Source organism: Tursiops truncatus, chromosome 13 (assembly GCF_011762595.2).
Source record: "Tursiops truncatus isolate mTurTru1 chromosome 13, mTurTru1.mat.Y, whole genome shotgun sequence".
Taxonomy (NCBI): Eukaryota; Metazoa; Chordata; class Mammalia; order Artiodactyla; family Delphinidae; genus Tursiops; species Tursiops truncatus.
In genome coordinates this window covers 9,660,346-9,677,161 of record NC_047046.1, presented here as the reverse complement: position 1 = coordinate 9,677,161, position 16,816 = coordinate 9,660,346, and the positions used below count along the sequence as shown (strand labels likewise).

General features: G+C 43.5%; 1 protein-coding gene across 12 annotated transcripts in view; it reads right to left on the bottom strand.

The window, feature by feature from the left end:
* Positions 1-16,816, bottom strand: part of CIT (citron rho-interacting serine/threonine kinase) — a 170,611-nt gene that overhangs the window by 142,591 nt on the left and 11,204 nt on the right. For all 12 annotated transcript variants that reach the window (XR_012325146.1, XM_073790086.1, XM_073790090.1 and 9 more), the window contains exons 4-5: positions 13,266-13,441; positions 7,982-8,083 (exon numbers count right to left, since the gene is read on the bottom strand). Coding sequence is in view for 11 of the 12 variants with exons in the window: in XM_073790086.1 (XP_073646187.1) it covers positions 7,982-8,083; positions 13,266-13,441 (278 nt within the window). In the remaining variant the exon portion in view is untranslated. The remainder of the gene's footprint in view (positions 1-7,981; positions 8,084-13,265; positions 13,442-16,816) is intronic.

Genomic DNA, 16,816 nt, shown 5'->3' with positions numbered 1-16,816 from the left:
GGGAGATGTCCCTGCAGGCCACCCCAAGAGTGATCACCAAGGCATGGTAATCAGAGACCAGGGAGATGAGAAGACGGAAAACAGCCCTACAGTGAAACAGCCCTGAACAATGTGACAACCCTGCAGATGGCAGAGAAGCACAGCAGCTGACAGACCAGCCTGGCTTGGAGCTATAATGGACTTGCTCTTTTAAAGCAAAGACGGTCCAGCCAACAGAGACAGACCCTTCTGATGGCAGCAGCTGCAGATGCTAATTAAAGGGCAAATCTTACATGTGTTCGGTTTGGAAGAAGCAGCAGCTTCTCTGCTGGTGTCTGCATCTATACTCCGAGTGCTGGGATGGCAATTCCCACCAGTTGTGTTGTGTCTGGAACAAAGGATAAATGTGTGTATTTGTTGTGTGTGCGCACGCATGCACATACACACGCATGCTTGCATGTATGTGTGTGCGTATCGGGGTAGATATGTAATAGCTCTTTAGCGTTCTATCCCAATTTGCATACTGGTGTCATCAGAGGCATACCGTGCTGGCCACATCTTAGAAACGTGTCCTTGAAATGCCTGCACTACAATCAGCATGACTGAAAGTGCCCTGAAAATGGAAGGATGCTGTTGGCATCATTACCCGCCCTGCCCAGTGTACGTGATCTTTGGCACGGGGGAGGAGGGAATGGATACTCCAAGCAGAGTGGCCCCTGGCACAAACCCTAAATTATTTTTTGAAGGGCAAGGTGACCAAGAGAAAAAGAGTGAAGGCCCTTTATTTCAGAAAATACGAATCCCAGCCTGAGTCATCCTTCTGTTCAAAAAAATCCTCATCAAGCATCAAATCATCCAGAGTCTTGGCAAGAAATTGCACACTCAAACTAGGTAACTGAGGCCATTAACTGAGGACAAGCCTATCTGTAAAGGTGTGGGTGAGGTTAAAGGAAATGAACACGGGATGCTGAGGCACCCCGGGACTAGTAACAGCAGGGGAGTAGGTACCATTCGTTGGCCTGAGAGGGCAAGGAAAGGGGTCTCAGGTGTGTACACTATTACTGAAGAAACAGAAGCAAGAAGCAGTAACCAGAAACTAGCTACGGCTACAGGACAATGGTTCTCCAAGTGGGGTCCCCAGACCAGCAACAGCAGCATCACCTGGGAACTGGTCAGAAATGCAAATTCCTGGGCCCCACCTCCACCCCCACTGGATCAGCAACTCTGAAGGTGGGCCAGGCAAACCGGGACACCGTAGGAAAACTGTAGCCCCGAAAACGGTGGGACTCTAAATGCCCTCACTGGAGGGGGACTTCCTGGTGGTCCCGTGGGTAAGACTCCGTGCTCCCAATGCAGCGGGCCCAGGTTCGATCCCTGGTCAGGGAAATAGATCCTGAATGCATGCCGCAACTAAGAGTCTGCATGCCGCAACTAAGAAGCCCACACGTCACAACAAAGAACGCGCATGCCGCACCTAAGACCGGCACAGCCAAAATAAATAAATAAATATTTTTAAACAAATAAATAAATAAATGCACTCACTTGAAATATGCCTCAAAAGACCAACACACAAAAAAACTACTTCAGAGAGCCCGCCTGCCGATGGAGGGGACACTGGTTCGTGCCCCGGTCCGGGAAGATCCCACATGCCGCGGAGCGGCTGGGCCCGTGAGCCATGGCCGCTGAGCCTGCGCGTCCGAAGCCTGTGCTCCGCAACGGGAGAGGCCACAACAGTGAGAGGCCCGTGTACCACAAAAAAAAAAAACCAAAAAACTACTTCAAAGGCACTGATAATTCAAAGAACCTCCTGAGGCAATAACACACTCAGCAACTGAATTGGAGTCAATAAGACATGTTAATATTTCATTTCACCCATGAGAAAATTGAAGCCGGAAAGGCCAATGACTCCAGAGAGACCAAGCAAGGTACAGGAATAAAACAAGAACCTATATTCTAAGTAACAGCTTCCTTCTGATGGGCAGCTAGCTTGTGAAGCAACCAACACTGGTGAGTTTTGAGACATGCCTGAAAACTGCATCATCTTACCCAAGAGATCAAAACAGCACGTCTCGTTGTCACAATGATCATAAGCTGCTGTATTTCACTAAAACAAAAAACAACGAAGTTATATTTCTTAACTCTCTCCCACCCTCAATGACAGCAGAGACTGGTGATCACACAGGCCATGGGGTCATTGCCTAGAAAAAGTCCACCTCCAAATGACTCCTACATAGGAAGGGAAGTGTCCATGAAATTGCATGACTGTGGTTGAAAGCAAGACAGGAAATAGAACCACAGTTGTGTTAGAAACGGTTTTAGATGTGTCAGTATAAAGGTAATGAGGAAGACCACCAGAGGTTGAGCTGGGGGCCTGGCATCTAACCCCATCTGTTACCTACAAAAGTAGCTGTTTTAACCTCTGTGCCAGACTCTAACTTATCCCCCAAATCCATTCTTCCCTTCTCCCACAGTAATAAGAATGTTAGCTGGATACAGGCCATGCAGTGAGACAGTACACACGTGTACACATGCAACGAAGTTCTGGTCAACAAGATGTGAGAGGAAGTGATGTGTCCCACTTCCACATCATCCTGCGCAGAAGGAATTTGCTTGCTCTGCCTTTCTGCTCTTTTCTCCTCCCAGCCACGTGCAACACAGACATGAAATGGCCCAACTTCAAGCATGTCAAAAAGGACAACATTCTAAAGCACAGGAAGCCACAGGAGGGAATCATCACATATGACAGGGTTGCCCCACCCTGCTGGGGGTCTCTCTGTTACATGACCTTAGGCTATACCTTAACTAATACACCCATGTGTGCAACTGGGGGAAAAGACTTTGGGAATGAACAGAGGGAAGCTGATGTAAGGTCCCAGAAGGGAAAGCAGACTCGTGAGGCAGTAACAGCAGAGCACGGGCAGACTGAAAAGACCCACAGAATGAAAAGTATCAGCACAAAGCCAGGAAGCTTTATGAATCTCACAAAGAATTTAGCTACAACAATGCTACAAGTGGTGAGTTGCAGAACAATGTTTTCTTTGTAGAGATCAGCTCCTTCATGGAAGGACCCTGGGGAGGGCATCTGTTAAACAGAACTGAACAGATTTCATCGTGAACCAGATCAACAAAGTACTACTTCCGTGGGCCACCTGATAGAATACACGACTCGCCTTGTTATATGGAACCAGACGTCGAGGGCCTTTGCTATGATTTTCTGTAGCAAAAACTGGAAAGCCACACTCATTGGTATGCAACTACGAATGGGCAATTTTTAACCATCAAAACTCAAAAGGATCCAAATTCAATTTCCTTGCACTGCAATCCAAATTTTAAAAATCTCACTGGGTCTGCGTTCAATTACATACTTGGAGAGCAAAACTCACACTATTAACGTAATACAATTTCCATAATACCTTGAGTACATTTGTATGTAAATCAAATTTCTATGAAATTAATCATGCATTCATCCAATAAATATGTCTTAAGCAATAACCTGGGGAAGCTCTACTGGAAGCAAGGGAGGAATCATCGCTCTCCTGGTGGAGGGTGTAGCCTGGTGGAGACAACCGCCCCCCATTCACGAAGAGGAAGTACAGGCTGCTCTGCGCGCACAGCAGAAGGGAGCCCCTCCCACGGCAGAAGATCCGGGAAGGGTTTCTGGAGGAAGTCACATCTGTCCCAAGCCCAGAAGGAGAAATGAGAGTCAGGTAAACGTGGAAAGAGGGGAGAGTGAGGAGAAAGGTCAGAGGCAAGTTCAAAGAACCAAAGGAAGCTCAGGGTGAATGTAAAGTGAAAGGAGAGAGATGTGAGCACTGAGGCTGGAGGCATCTGAGGAAAAGGCCTCGTAAACCACACGGAAGAGTCTGGACTTCATCCAGGGGGCAGCAGGGAGTCTTGAAGGGTTTTAACAGCGCGATGGCTTGGCTGCAGTGTGGAGAAGACCTGGGGAAAGAGCAAGACAGATGGCAGGGAGAACACTTAGGAGACTGTTGCAGGAATGCAGGCAAAGGAAGATGGCGGCCTGGACTCCCACAGTAAAAACAGCACTGGAGGGAAGAGACTGCACCGAGAAATACACAGGAAATGGAATCCTATTTTTTTCATTGATTTTTTGAAAATTTTATTTATTTTTAATTGAAGTATAGTTGATTTACAGTGATTCAGGTGTACAACGGGGTGATTCAGTTCATATATATATATATGTTCTTTTTCAGATTCTTTTCCATTATGTTATTACAAGATATTGAATATAGTTCCCTGTGCTATACAATAGGTCCTCATTGTTTATCTATTTTATACATAGTATTGTGTATCTGTTAATCCTAAATTCCCAATTTATCCCTCCTCCCCTTTCCCCTTTGGTAACCATAACTTTGTTTTCTAAGTTCGTGAGTCTGTTTCTGTTTTGTAAATAAGTTCATTTGTACCATTTTTTTAGATTCCACAAATAAGCGATATCATATGGTATTTGTCTTTCTCTGTCTGACTTACTGCACTTAGTGTGATAATCTCTAGGTCCATCCATGTTGCTGCAAGTGGAATTATTTCATTCTTTTTTATGGCTGAGTAACATTCCATTGTACATATGTACTGCATCTTCTTTATCCATACCTCTGTCAGTGGACATTTAGGTTGCTTCCATGTCCTGGTTATTGTAAATAGTGCTGCTATGTCATTGATTTTAAATGTATCTTTGGGGACTTCCCTGGTGGTGCAGTGGTTAAGAGTCCACCTGCCAATGCAGGGGACACGGGTTCTATCCCTAGTCCAGGAAGATCCCACATACTGCGGAGCAACTAAGCCCATATGCCACAACTACTGAGCCTACACCCTAGAGCCCACGAGCCACAACTACTGAGCCTGTGCACAACTACTGAGCCCATGTGCTGCAACTACTGAAGCCCGCGTGCCTAGCGCCTGTGCTCCGCAACAAGAGAAGCCACCGCAATGAGAAGCCCACACACCACAACGAAGGGCAGCCCCCGCTCACCACAACTAGAGAAAGCCCACATGCAGCAACAAAGACCCAACGCAGCCAAAAATAAAAATAACATCAATCATATTAAAAATAAAGAACGAAAGAATATATCTTCAATTAAGCAACAACTGCATTACGAATTAATTTAACTGCCAGGGGAGTTTACTACGATTTGTATGTTTCCCCAAACCTCAAAGGTTTAACGATCTAGAGGCACAGTGGAATTTCAGTATGTTATAACACAAATACAGACGTACAGTGCCCTTATCTTGCCACAGGCAGAATGTGTCTCCAGATTCAGAAATGCTCAGATTTTAGGACGGCACAATGTTGCATGTGCTTTGTATTATGCAACACCCTCAGGTAGGGCCTGGGATATCACCCTGTAATCAAACATATTCATAACTTGCAGCAAAATGGATGAACAGTCACTCTAAAGGGAATAAGAGTTCGGGTCAGGTTTTGCTACAAAGCTCAAGTCAGGTCTTGCTGCCAAATAAGTAATAAAATAACTTGAGGTTTTCCAGAGTACGGGGTATTTCAGAATTGCAGACAAGAGACGGTGGATCTATCATCATACCTTAATTCCTATGCTAAGTTTGGATTTTTCATATGAAAACGGTACCCTTAGCAAGCATTTTATTCCAAAGTACTGGAAAAGAGAATGCAGGCAAGGAAATAATTACAAGACCCCACTGGTAACACCCAATTGAGCTACTTAAGAAGGGTATAAAAACCTCCTTGCAGCCAGGCATCAAGGTGCTGAGGCAACCAGAATGCAAGAAAACACTCGTTTTGAGAACAGTCCCATTTCCCAAGATGGTGAGTGGAAAAACTGAGAAGACCATCCTAAGCTAAGGATGCCAATGCCAGTGTCAAGATCCAGAGGGAAGCCCCACAGCCCAAAGACCCAAAACAGGAAGCCCCCTGCAGATGCAAGCCTGTCCTAGCAGAGGAACGGCAGATATTCCCCATCTACAAGGTATTCCAGAAAAGTTATATCCAAGCAGAAGTCCACAGCAGTCAAATCCACAATTGAGAAAAAGAAAGAGACGGTTCTTACCACTGTGACAAGGCCAATTGGTATGGATAAAAAGGGTGACACTGAAGAGTTTAAACTTCTCAAAATGCCCAAATATCACCCTCCCAGAGATATGCTTTGCAAACTGTTGAGCAGTGGGGGAAAAAACCCAACTATAATCAACATGAAAACAACTACGAGTGTTGCTCCTAGGGCCCCGCTGACCATCCTCACTGGCCACCCCAGAGACAAGCAGAGGGTGGTTTCCCTGCAAGAACTGAGCAGGAGCTTGCCGCTTGGGACTGGACCACTAGCCCTCATTCATCTGAGTTCCTTTACGCAGGACACTCAGAATCTGCCATCACCTCTACCAAAACTGACCATGATGGTGTGAAAGTCCCGAAGCATCTCAACAGTGCTACTTTTATGAAGAAGAAGCTGCATGAGATTGGACATCAAAAAGGTGTCTCGACTCTTCGACTCAGAGGAAGAGAACGATAAGATTCCAGAGCAGAGCAAAAGGCAGACCAGAAAACTGTGGAGTCTCAACTTCTGCCAAAAATCAGAGCCCTTCCTAGCTCCAGGATGGCCTGTGTGCTGTGTGGCCTCAAAAACTAACATTATGCTCACACGCTGGTGTGCTATATCATTTGCAGGGCTCCAGTTAAAATGTCCAAAACAACAACAAACAAACAAAGAGCCTGCTGTGTCAAGGTAACTGCTTTTCTGAAGGCTAACGAATAAATCTGTTAATACGCCCAAATACAAGGCACTCCGCAAGACACAGAGAGCACAAGACAAATATCATGTATGCAACAAATGTCCTAGAACACCAGTGAGCCTAGAAACACACCAAGGTCATTAGTAAAGGAAAGGGTTCCAAGCCCCAGGTGTCAAGGAAGAAAAGCTTCCAAGACAATATTCAAGGAAAGGAAGTTTCAGGACACAGAGACCACAGGTGTGCTGTTGATTCTGAAGGAGCACTTGGTCAGCGCAAGGCCGGTCTCCCAGTGCATCTGTGTGAGAATGTCCTTGCTCAGAAGGCTGGGTGGGGCCAGGGACCAAGGCAAATAAACTGTTTATTCCAGGTCAGAAATAAATGTGTAAAGTCCCCCCAAAATGCCCAGTGGAGGTTCAAGACAAATAGGAATCCGTCTCTCTCTTACCCTTTTCTCTGACGTGAGCTTTACAAAAGTTTATCTCCATTCAATGTAATAGGATAGTCTTGTTTTAAGGGCTGAATCAAGAACAAAAATTGTTTTTAGGATACCTTTTTAATTTTAGGAATCTAAACCCCCAAGAACCTAAACAAGGCCCCAAAATGAATTTAGCATTCCGTAAGCTATGCTATAGGCACATCAGGAAAAACCATGGCATTGCTCGAAAGAATGAGGCAGATCTGCATGTAGTGACATGGAAAGATGTCAGGGACAAATCGTTCAACGCAAAAAGCAAGCTGAAGAGCAAAGTAGACAGTCATACACCATTTTTGTAAAACAAACTATATACATGTGTTACACGCACAGACATAGAAATATTTTTCCGCAAGGCGTGGTTAAGGGCCAGAAAGAACATACATAACCATTAATATTTGCTTCCTTGGGGAAAGGGATTAGAAAGAAAGGTAGAGCATGTTCCCTTCTATTTCATACATTTCTGCAGCATTTGCATTTTCTTATAATAACTATGCATTATCTCAATTTTTTTAATTTAAAGCAAGATTCTGTTAAAGGAAACAGCAGACTATTTCCAAATAAATGACTTCTCCTTATTGCTCTGTGAGCCACAGCTACAATATCCAGCAATAAATGAAGCTCTTTCTAAATGGGTTAGTTCTTCATATTTAAGACAAGAAGAACAGGAAGACACCTGAAAGTCAGGAAAGCATGAGAAAGAATGAGACGTGTTGTGGGCCACGTGGGCAAGAACCACATTGAATTCCACAGCTGTACTATCTGATTATTGCAACACCAGACTAATTCTAGAGAGATGGAAAGACTCACCAGATAAAGATTATTTTTGTCCTGAAAGGCATACTGCAACCGGGGGATCCAAGGGCTTGTGCTCTGAGATAATATGTTCTGTTCTTCCTCAAAATATGAAACCTAGGGGGAAAAGAAACTGTTTAGACAATTATAAAGAACTAAGTGTGATGGGGAAAATGCCCTTTGCTTAAACTGGTAATTCTAGTTTTGTTTTGTTTTAAAAAAGCCATCACTTAGCCCAACATTCCACAAATCTCATCCTTCTGCCTACTTTGCTCACCATTTTTGCCAGATCCATGTGTCCAATTATTTACTTAATGTATTTCTTTAAAGTCAACTCACTACTTTTAAATCTAAATCTCTTTCTCTTTACCTTCCCTTCCTGAGCAATTCAGTCCTAAAGCCATCAGATGGAGAAAAACCACCAGGTAAGCATCCACGACAGGTGGCAAGGAGAGCCATGGTGGCCCAGAACAGGGTGACTGGTCCAAGCAAGGTGAGGAAGGTCATCACATGTAGGGATGGCCTAGAGCAGGGCATCTGAACCTACCGAGGGGGAAGCAGCAAACACAGTAGATTGGATGGACACAGGTGCATAAAATAAGTGAAAAATATTAAGGGTGATATCAGAGAAGAGAGTTACAAACATGGAAAGTGTGAAAATTACAATGAACCTTGTGAAGCTGGACTGGACTTGGAAGTGTCGATGTGAACACATGGTTTTCAACATATAGAGATAGATACAGAAATAAACAGAGATGTAAATGTGTGTGTGTCTGTGTGTGTGAAGGTAGGTATACTGCATACATGTACATGTATTCCCTGGCTTTGTCCACTGAAAGGCGTCTGGGAGCAATGACATCCCAATAGCAATCAGAACACCTAGTGCCCAGATCGTGGCCTCTAAATACCATTTTCCACTTAAAAACAAAAACAAAACAAAACAAAAAGAGGTCCTTGGAGAAATGACTGATTGCAGGTCTGGGGCAGGTAAAGTAAAAGTGTAAGAGCCTGAACATCTTGCTGTATCAGAAAGCAACACAGAACTCAAAGATGGGGAATATGTCAAAAGGACACAAAAGCCAACCTGAAGAGATTCTTTTTTTTTAATTTAATTTTATTTATTTATTATACAGCAGGTTCTTACTAGTTATCTATTTTATACATATTCGTGTATACATGTCAATCCCAATCTCCCAATTCATCCCACCCCACCCCACTTTCCCCCTGTGGTGTCCATACATTTGTTCTCTACATCTGTGTCTCTATTTCTGCCTTGCTAACCGGTTCATCTGTACCATTTTTCTAGATTCCACATATATGTGCTAATATACGATATTTGTTTTTCTCTTTCTGACTTACTTCACTCTGTATGACAGTCTCTAGGTCCATCCAAGGCTCTACAAATGACCCAATTTTGTTCCTTTTTATGGCTGAGTAATACTCCATTGTATATATGTACCACATATTCTTTATCCATTAGTCTGTCGATGGGCATTTAGGTTGCTTCCATGACCTGGCTATTGTAAATAGTGCTGCAATGAACATTGGGATGCATGTGTCTTTTTGAATTACGGTTTTCCCTGGGTATATGCCCAGAAGTGGGATTGCTGGATCATATGGTAATTCTATTTTTAGTTTTTTAAGGAACCTCCATACTGTTCTCCATGGTGGCTGTATAAATTTACATTCCCACCAACAGTGCAAGAGGGTTCCCTTTTCTCTCATTGGCCAACTTGGGGACAATTTGAGTATAAAAATATATTATGACAGGAATGGATTGTAACTCACTGACAGGAAAATGCAAGTCCATACAGATATAAATAAATTCATGGATTGAAAGTTTTATGAGAAACAGGTATTTCCATAGTTTGAAAGTATCTCCTTCCAAAATATACGTATGTAATTACAAAGGGGAAAGGAGTTAACTCCACAGTGGAGAAGTGTGGCAGATACCAAAGTGACATCCTCAGGAATGTGACAAACTGAAATTGAGACTCACCTGTTGGGATGCAATGAGAGGAACAGAGCATTCTGTCTGTGATAATCCTGCCTGAACCTGAATCTCAGCATGAGCAACATCAGACAAATCTAAATTTTACAAAATAACTGGCCTACAATCTTCAGAGTCGCCAAGGTCATCAGAGTCCAGGAGAAATGAAGGGACTGTTCCAGCCTGAAAAGACTAGAGGGACAGGACAACTAAATGCCACGTGGGATCCTGAAGTGAATCCTTTTGTTCTAAAAGACCATGGAACAAACTGGTGAACCCTGAGTGGGGCCTGAGGATTAGATGGTGGTAATTTTATCATGGTTGATTTCCTGATTTTGATGGTTGTGTTGTCATTCACGGGAAAACGTCCTTATTATAGGAAATGTACTCTGAAGTACCTGGAGATAATGGGGCATCAGGTTGGTGAGTGATTTTCAAATGGTTCAGGAAAAGGAAGTTGTTGATACTATATGTGATAGTTTTGTGTGTCAACTTGGCTAGGCTCTAGCACCCAGTCATTCAAGCCAACACTAATCTAGGTGTTGCCGTGAGGCTGTTGTGCAGGCAGTGGTTAATTTAGTAAAGGAGGTTATCCTTGATAATTTGGGTGTGCCTCATCCAATCAGCTGAAAGGTCTTAAGAACAAAACTGAGGCTTCCCTGAGAAAGAAGAAATTCTGCCTCAAGACTGCATCACCAGCTTCTGCCCGAAAGCTTCCAGCCTCTTGACCTGCCCTACAGATTTCAGCCTTCCTAGTGCCCACAGTCAGGTAAGTCATACACATATGCGTATGCATGTATAGTCAATGTGTACATGTATGTATATTCAATGTGTACATGTATGTATAGTCAATGTGTATAGATAGCATGTATCATATATATATACTATAGAACCTTGACTGACACACTATACTTGTGACTTTTCTGTAAATTTGTGACTGTTTCCAAGTAATTTAATTTTAAATACACCTTCTTCCATTTCGTTCTAAGAGTAACATCTGTGAAAGTGCCAGGTTTGGATATGCCAGTTAATATTGAACTATTAAATGTTTTAAAATAGTTCTGTCCGTGTACTGCCCAAAATCATCATGCACACCACCAGTTTAACCTCTAACACATCTGGGAAACACCAACCCAACCCCCGAAATCTACTGTGTGGGATTTGCTGATCCTTCTGTTTTCCTGGCACATAAAAAGTGTTCAGTGAAGGCTGGCTGAACAGAAGGGTCTGCACCTTCACTTGCTTATCACTGACGCCTCATCTGACCCCTGAAGCTTCTATTAAAACAAATGGTCTCTGAGGACTTCTTCCAGTTTTCATGGAGCTCTGGGCGGGGTTGCTGGCTTCTCCTAGGCAACAGGTCTTGTTCACAGGATGCTACCTCTTCTCACCTCCTCTCTGGCACTTCCTTCCCCCAACTCCCTGTGCTGACTTCTCTTCTCACACCCTTCAATTCCAAAGCCTCACCATGGCTCAGGTAAGGAATGGGTGGGTGGGGTTAATTAGCTCCCGGGTGTGTGTGATTTTTAAATCTCCCAGCCCACGCCTCACAAGGGGTCATCTCAAGTCATTCACCTGGAGGAACGCACGCCTATGTGAGTGTCTCTATCACTTGCCTGCAGTATCGTAGACACTGAATTTGCTTCCTTTGATATGCACCATTTCCCACCTGAAATATAAGCAGCACAGCCTACATCTAAGGCCTCTTCCAAGGACCTAGGAACACACCAGACACGACTGGTGCTCAGCAGGTGTGGCCTGATGACAGGTGGTTGTTAGGTGCTGGGTGGCTGAGTGGGCATCTTCCACGCCTCTCTTCCGAATGATTTGCCACGTCCTGTCATTTGTCCTTTCTGTGAAGTTGCCCACATTTCATTCCTGAACGCACGCCACAGCTTTCCTGGATGCTGACAAGCAGCTTCCTGCCCTCCCCTGAGTCTCTGACTGGAGACCACACAAAGTCACTTAGGTACTCAGACCCAGATCCCAGCCGCCTTCTTCCAAAAACCTACGTGATCCCCAAACGTCTCACAAATTAAACTGTGACTCCGAAAAGCAGTTCTTGGGGAGGGTGAGTTACTATTTAATGGGTAGAGTTTCTATCTGGGATGATGAAAAAGTTCTGCAGAAGGACAGCGGTGGTGGTGGCACACTGTGAATGTACTTAATGCCACTGAACTGTACACTTAAAAATGGTTAAAATGGTAAATTTTATGTTGCATGTATTTTATCACAGTAACCAAAAAAGGGTTCTTGAGGTTTCCCACCAATCACCCCCTCCCAACTCCAATATCCTTATTTCTCCCCATCTCCCAGTCTATTCGTTCTAAACCACTTAAACAACAAAAACAAACACACACATCTGCGTAGCGTTCTAATCCTCACACCTCCAGAACGGCACACATGCCACACTTCTACCTGGTACATTCTCGTCACTTCTCTCTGTCCGGAGCCCATGCTCCCTCTCAGCACTGTGAACCTTCCCTAACTGTCTCTGGCTCACCCACACCTCTCCTCATTCTATCGTTCATGAATTTGCTAACTGCTCCCTCTTCTGTGATGCTTTAGCTCCTAAGTGCCTGCTTTACGGATCTGTGCTTTACCTCCACTTTCCAAGGCTGTTCTAAAACCCTGAAATTAACAGCCATGGAGCTTCGATTCCTCTTGCAGGCTTCCCACGGTGCTGGGTCCATTATCAGACACATGATGTGCACCTGAACATGGGTAACTAATAAACTGCTGTCTGAACACCAGGGCTGATGGTCACCTCTCTAGAAACGAGGCAAATGAATCAATACTGTCTGGAAGCAGCAGCCTTGTTTAAAAGAGAGAAAAACACCACAACAGGAAAGATAACTTCTCACCTGCTCTCCAACCAGCAACTCCCTAGCCATAGAACAATTTAATTTCTTCAGAGGCCTGTTTTAAAATCAAATACACATGCCCACAACACAAATATATAAGATGTGTACGAAAGCAAAGGCTATCTGACTCACCCCATAACATGCACATCTCTGAATCCCCAAGGGATGGTCATGAAAGATCATCTCCAATTCATTAGTGAAAAGGCCAAGTTAGTTCTGAGTAATATGCAACTATAAAAGCAACTCAGGGGAGCTTGTCAGTCTTCAAAATTAGTCAATGTCAGTTCAAGAGTGTTCAGACCTTCCTGGCTGTGCCACCATAATTAACTAGAGAGGCAGAGGAAAACTGGCTCCATCCCAGATGCCAATTCAGCAGATCCTCATCTCTGCAATGAACATGCTGGTACAGAAAGGGGGAAAATGCTGTGATGTTAAACGCTCCTACCTGCTCCTGGGCCAGCAAAGCCTTCTTCTTCATGACTTTCATGGCATAGATGTCCCCGGTCGCTTTCTCTCTGACCACCTGCACTTCGGCAAAGTTACCGCAACCTACCACACTTCTCCCTTCAAAGTCCTTTGCTGAAGGCTGGAGCTCCTGCAACTCAGCTACGATGTCAGAATCTGCAAAAGACGGAAGAGTGACTCCTGATCCATAACGTGCTTCAAATACGCGCATCTTTATGAAAGCGAAAAGAAAGGAAGAAAGAAGAAAGTGTTGCGATGTCTTCCCTAGCTGTCAGGAGACACTTAGTCACTTTCTCGTCGTCGTGAATAATTATAAAATCAGCATAAAAGTGTTTTCCTATGCTAAGTTAAAATTAAGGGCTCCAGAAATTCCAAAGCACAGTTTCCATGGCAGCTATAATTTGAATCCTGTAGACGTAGAAAATAGGGGAAGGAGAACGGAAATCATGCTTTTCTTCCTCTCTGGAGGCTGCAGGGCAGTGTGTGATCAAAAGTTCTTACCAGCATTTAGATCAGTTTATAATGGGATGTAAGCACTGTGATCCCCATGTCAGTCGACTTTGGAGTTGACTTCCAGATCATTCCATTCTGACTACACGTGTTCTGCTCAGTTTTATCCCAGTAGCCCAAAGTCTTATCTCCCTTGGATCGTGTCAGTAAATACCTTCCTGGCCTTAATATGCAGCAGCGCTACCAAAGAGAAAAAAAAAGCCTGAGCCCAAGGAACCAAATAGAGCCCTGACCCTGGTTCTGCAGAGCTGACGTATCACACACCTGGATGGGTTTGCAACTATCTTTTTTCTTGGCATATAGTCTATTCCTTCTCCGAGTGCAATCTCTCAGTTGGTGTCTTCATCTGCCCTGACTGCTTTAACAAAACACCACAGACCCATGGGCAAAGCGGCTTAAACAACAGGCATGCATTTCTCAAAGTCCTGGTGGCTGGGAAGGCCAGCAGACTGAGATCCTGGAGAGAATCCGCTTCCTGACTGATGGACGGCCACCTTCTCCCTGTGTCCTCATGTGGCAGAAAGAAAAGGAGCCCTCGTCCCTCTTCTTCCAGGGACACTAATTCCATCATGGGGGACCACCTTTATGAATTCATCTAAACCTAATTATCTCCCAAAGCCTTCACATGTTGGGGGATAGAGCCTTAACATATGAATTTGGGGGATTGGAGGAGGGGGCGGAACAGTGAGAGATTCTCAGTGTTTAAAGTATGGACTAAACGGGTGGCAGATTTGGAATCTAACATATATTTATTTAACAGCACTAAGTTGGGGCATCACTGGATTTGCAACAACTCTAATGGTCTAAAGAATAGAGTGGAACATAATTATTAGAGAAATGCAAGTCAAAATTACAATAAGGTATCACCTCACACCAGTCACAACTGCCATCATTAAAAAGTCTACAAATAATAACTGTTAGAGAGGGTGTGGACAAAAGGGAACCCTCTTGCACTGCTGGTGGGAATGTAAATTGGTGCAGCCGCTATGGAGAACAGTATGGAGGTTCCTCAGAAAAACTAAAAATAGAGCTACCATATGATCCAGCAATCCCACTCCTGGGCATATACCCAGACAAAATAATTCGAAAGGATACATGCACCCCTATGTTCATAGCAGCACTATTTACAATAGCCGAGACACGGAAGCAACCTAAATGGATAAAGAAGATGTGGTTTATATATATACAATGGAATACTACTCAGCCATAAGAAAGAATGAACTAATAACAACCTGCTGTATAGCACAGGGAACACTACTCAATACTGTGTAATGGCCTATATGGGAAAAGAATCTAAAAAAAAAAATAGTATAAATATATATATATATATATATATATATGTATGTATAACTGATCCACTTTGCTGTGTACCTGAAACTAACAACACTGTAAATCAACTATACTCCAATAAAAAAATTTTTAAAAAGAAGAATGAAATAGTACCATTTGCAGCAACATAGATGGACCTAGAGATTATCATATTAAGTGAAGTAAGTCAGAAAAAGAAAGACAGATACCATATGATATCACTTATATGTGGAATCTAAAATATGATACAAATGAACATATCTACGAAACAGAAACAGACTCAAAGACATAGAGAACAGACCTGTGGTTGCCAAGGGGGAGGAGGGGTGGGAGGGATGGATTGGGAGTTTAGGATTAGCAGATGCAAACTATTATATACAGGATGGATAAACAACAAGGTCCTACTGTGTAGCCCAGGGAACTATATTCAATATCCTGTGATAAATCATAATAGAAAAGAATATGAAAAAGAATATATAAGTATAACTGAATCAGTTTGCTGTACAGCAGAAATAAACAACATTGTAAATCAACTATACTTCAATAAAATATTTTAAAAAAAAAGAATAGAGCGGAACAGTTATGACTGACCAAATCCTTCAATCCTGCCTGATATAGGGAAACTGCCTCATATAGAGGGTTACACTCCTAAGCAAGACAAGAGAAACATGTAATCAAAATTATCCTGGAGAATCCCTCAGAAAGGTGCCATGGTGAAGACCAAGGGACTCTTGAAATCTCACGGGTACCCTGGAATGATCCTCATTTCTGTGGGTGGGCACCAGATAAAGCTGGGAGCCACACTCTAGAGTTACAATCACTCAGAGAGTTGTTCACACAGCGAAAGGGACAGAATCCAACAAAGGGAAAAGCCACTTCATAACCACAGTCACTTGTCAACATATTAATGAATTAGCCGATGCAATTTTAATTGTTGTTACCCACTCCCTTTCTTTGTTGCGTGGGTGGAGTTGAATTAACTTAGCTCAAAGGCTCATACGATGAACATCACTGCACAAACCACATCTCTTACTTCAACAGTCATCCTAAAAACACCTTCTTTTGGCCCCTTGAGTAATCAGGCAAGAGGGGTGGGTGGATCCGCATGAATTCATCGTGACCGTTGGAAAACAAAAAAATAAAGAAAGAGCACTTTCAGGGAGAATTCCATGCAGAAGCAAAACTGAAAGCTGCACGATATTTTCCTTTTGCCCTGACATCACTGTGCCAAGCCCAGCCTTTCTGCCCTGCCCTCTTCCAAGTTTCTTTCAGATCTAGTACTTGAGTTTTGAATTATTAATTCCCCAAATATGCTGGCTTGAACCTGATTTCATCACTGCTCGCACACAAGGCCAGGCTCTCCTGATTCTGTTAGGCCTTGGGCCCCTGTGTTGCTTACAGCATTGTCCAACTTAATAACTCTGGGTCTGTCACTGGCAACCACCAGGCATCTCAATCACCCAGGGAGACAAAACCGCTTGCAGGCAACACCATCGCGATGCTCTCAGAATTCTGAGAAACCATTCCACATCACAATGCTGTTATCCAAAGGCTTTTGGATTTTTTTTTTCCAGTTTAAAAAATCTTGTTACAAGTTGGACTTAAATTATATATCAATTACGGATTGCTCACTGGACAATGAAAGAACATATCAGAAGTCAGTTTTCACCAGCAGACTTTCACCTGCATTGGTTTCCATCTAAATGTCCAGAA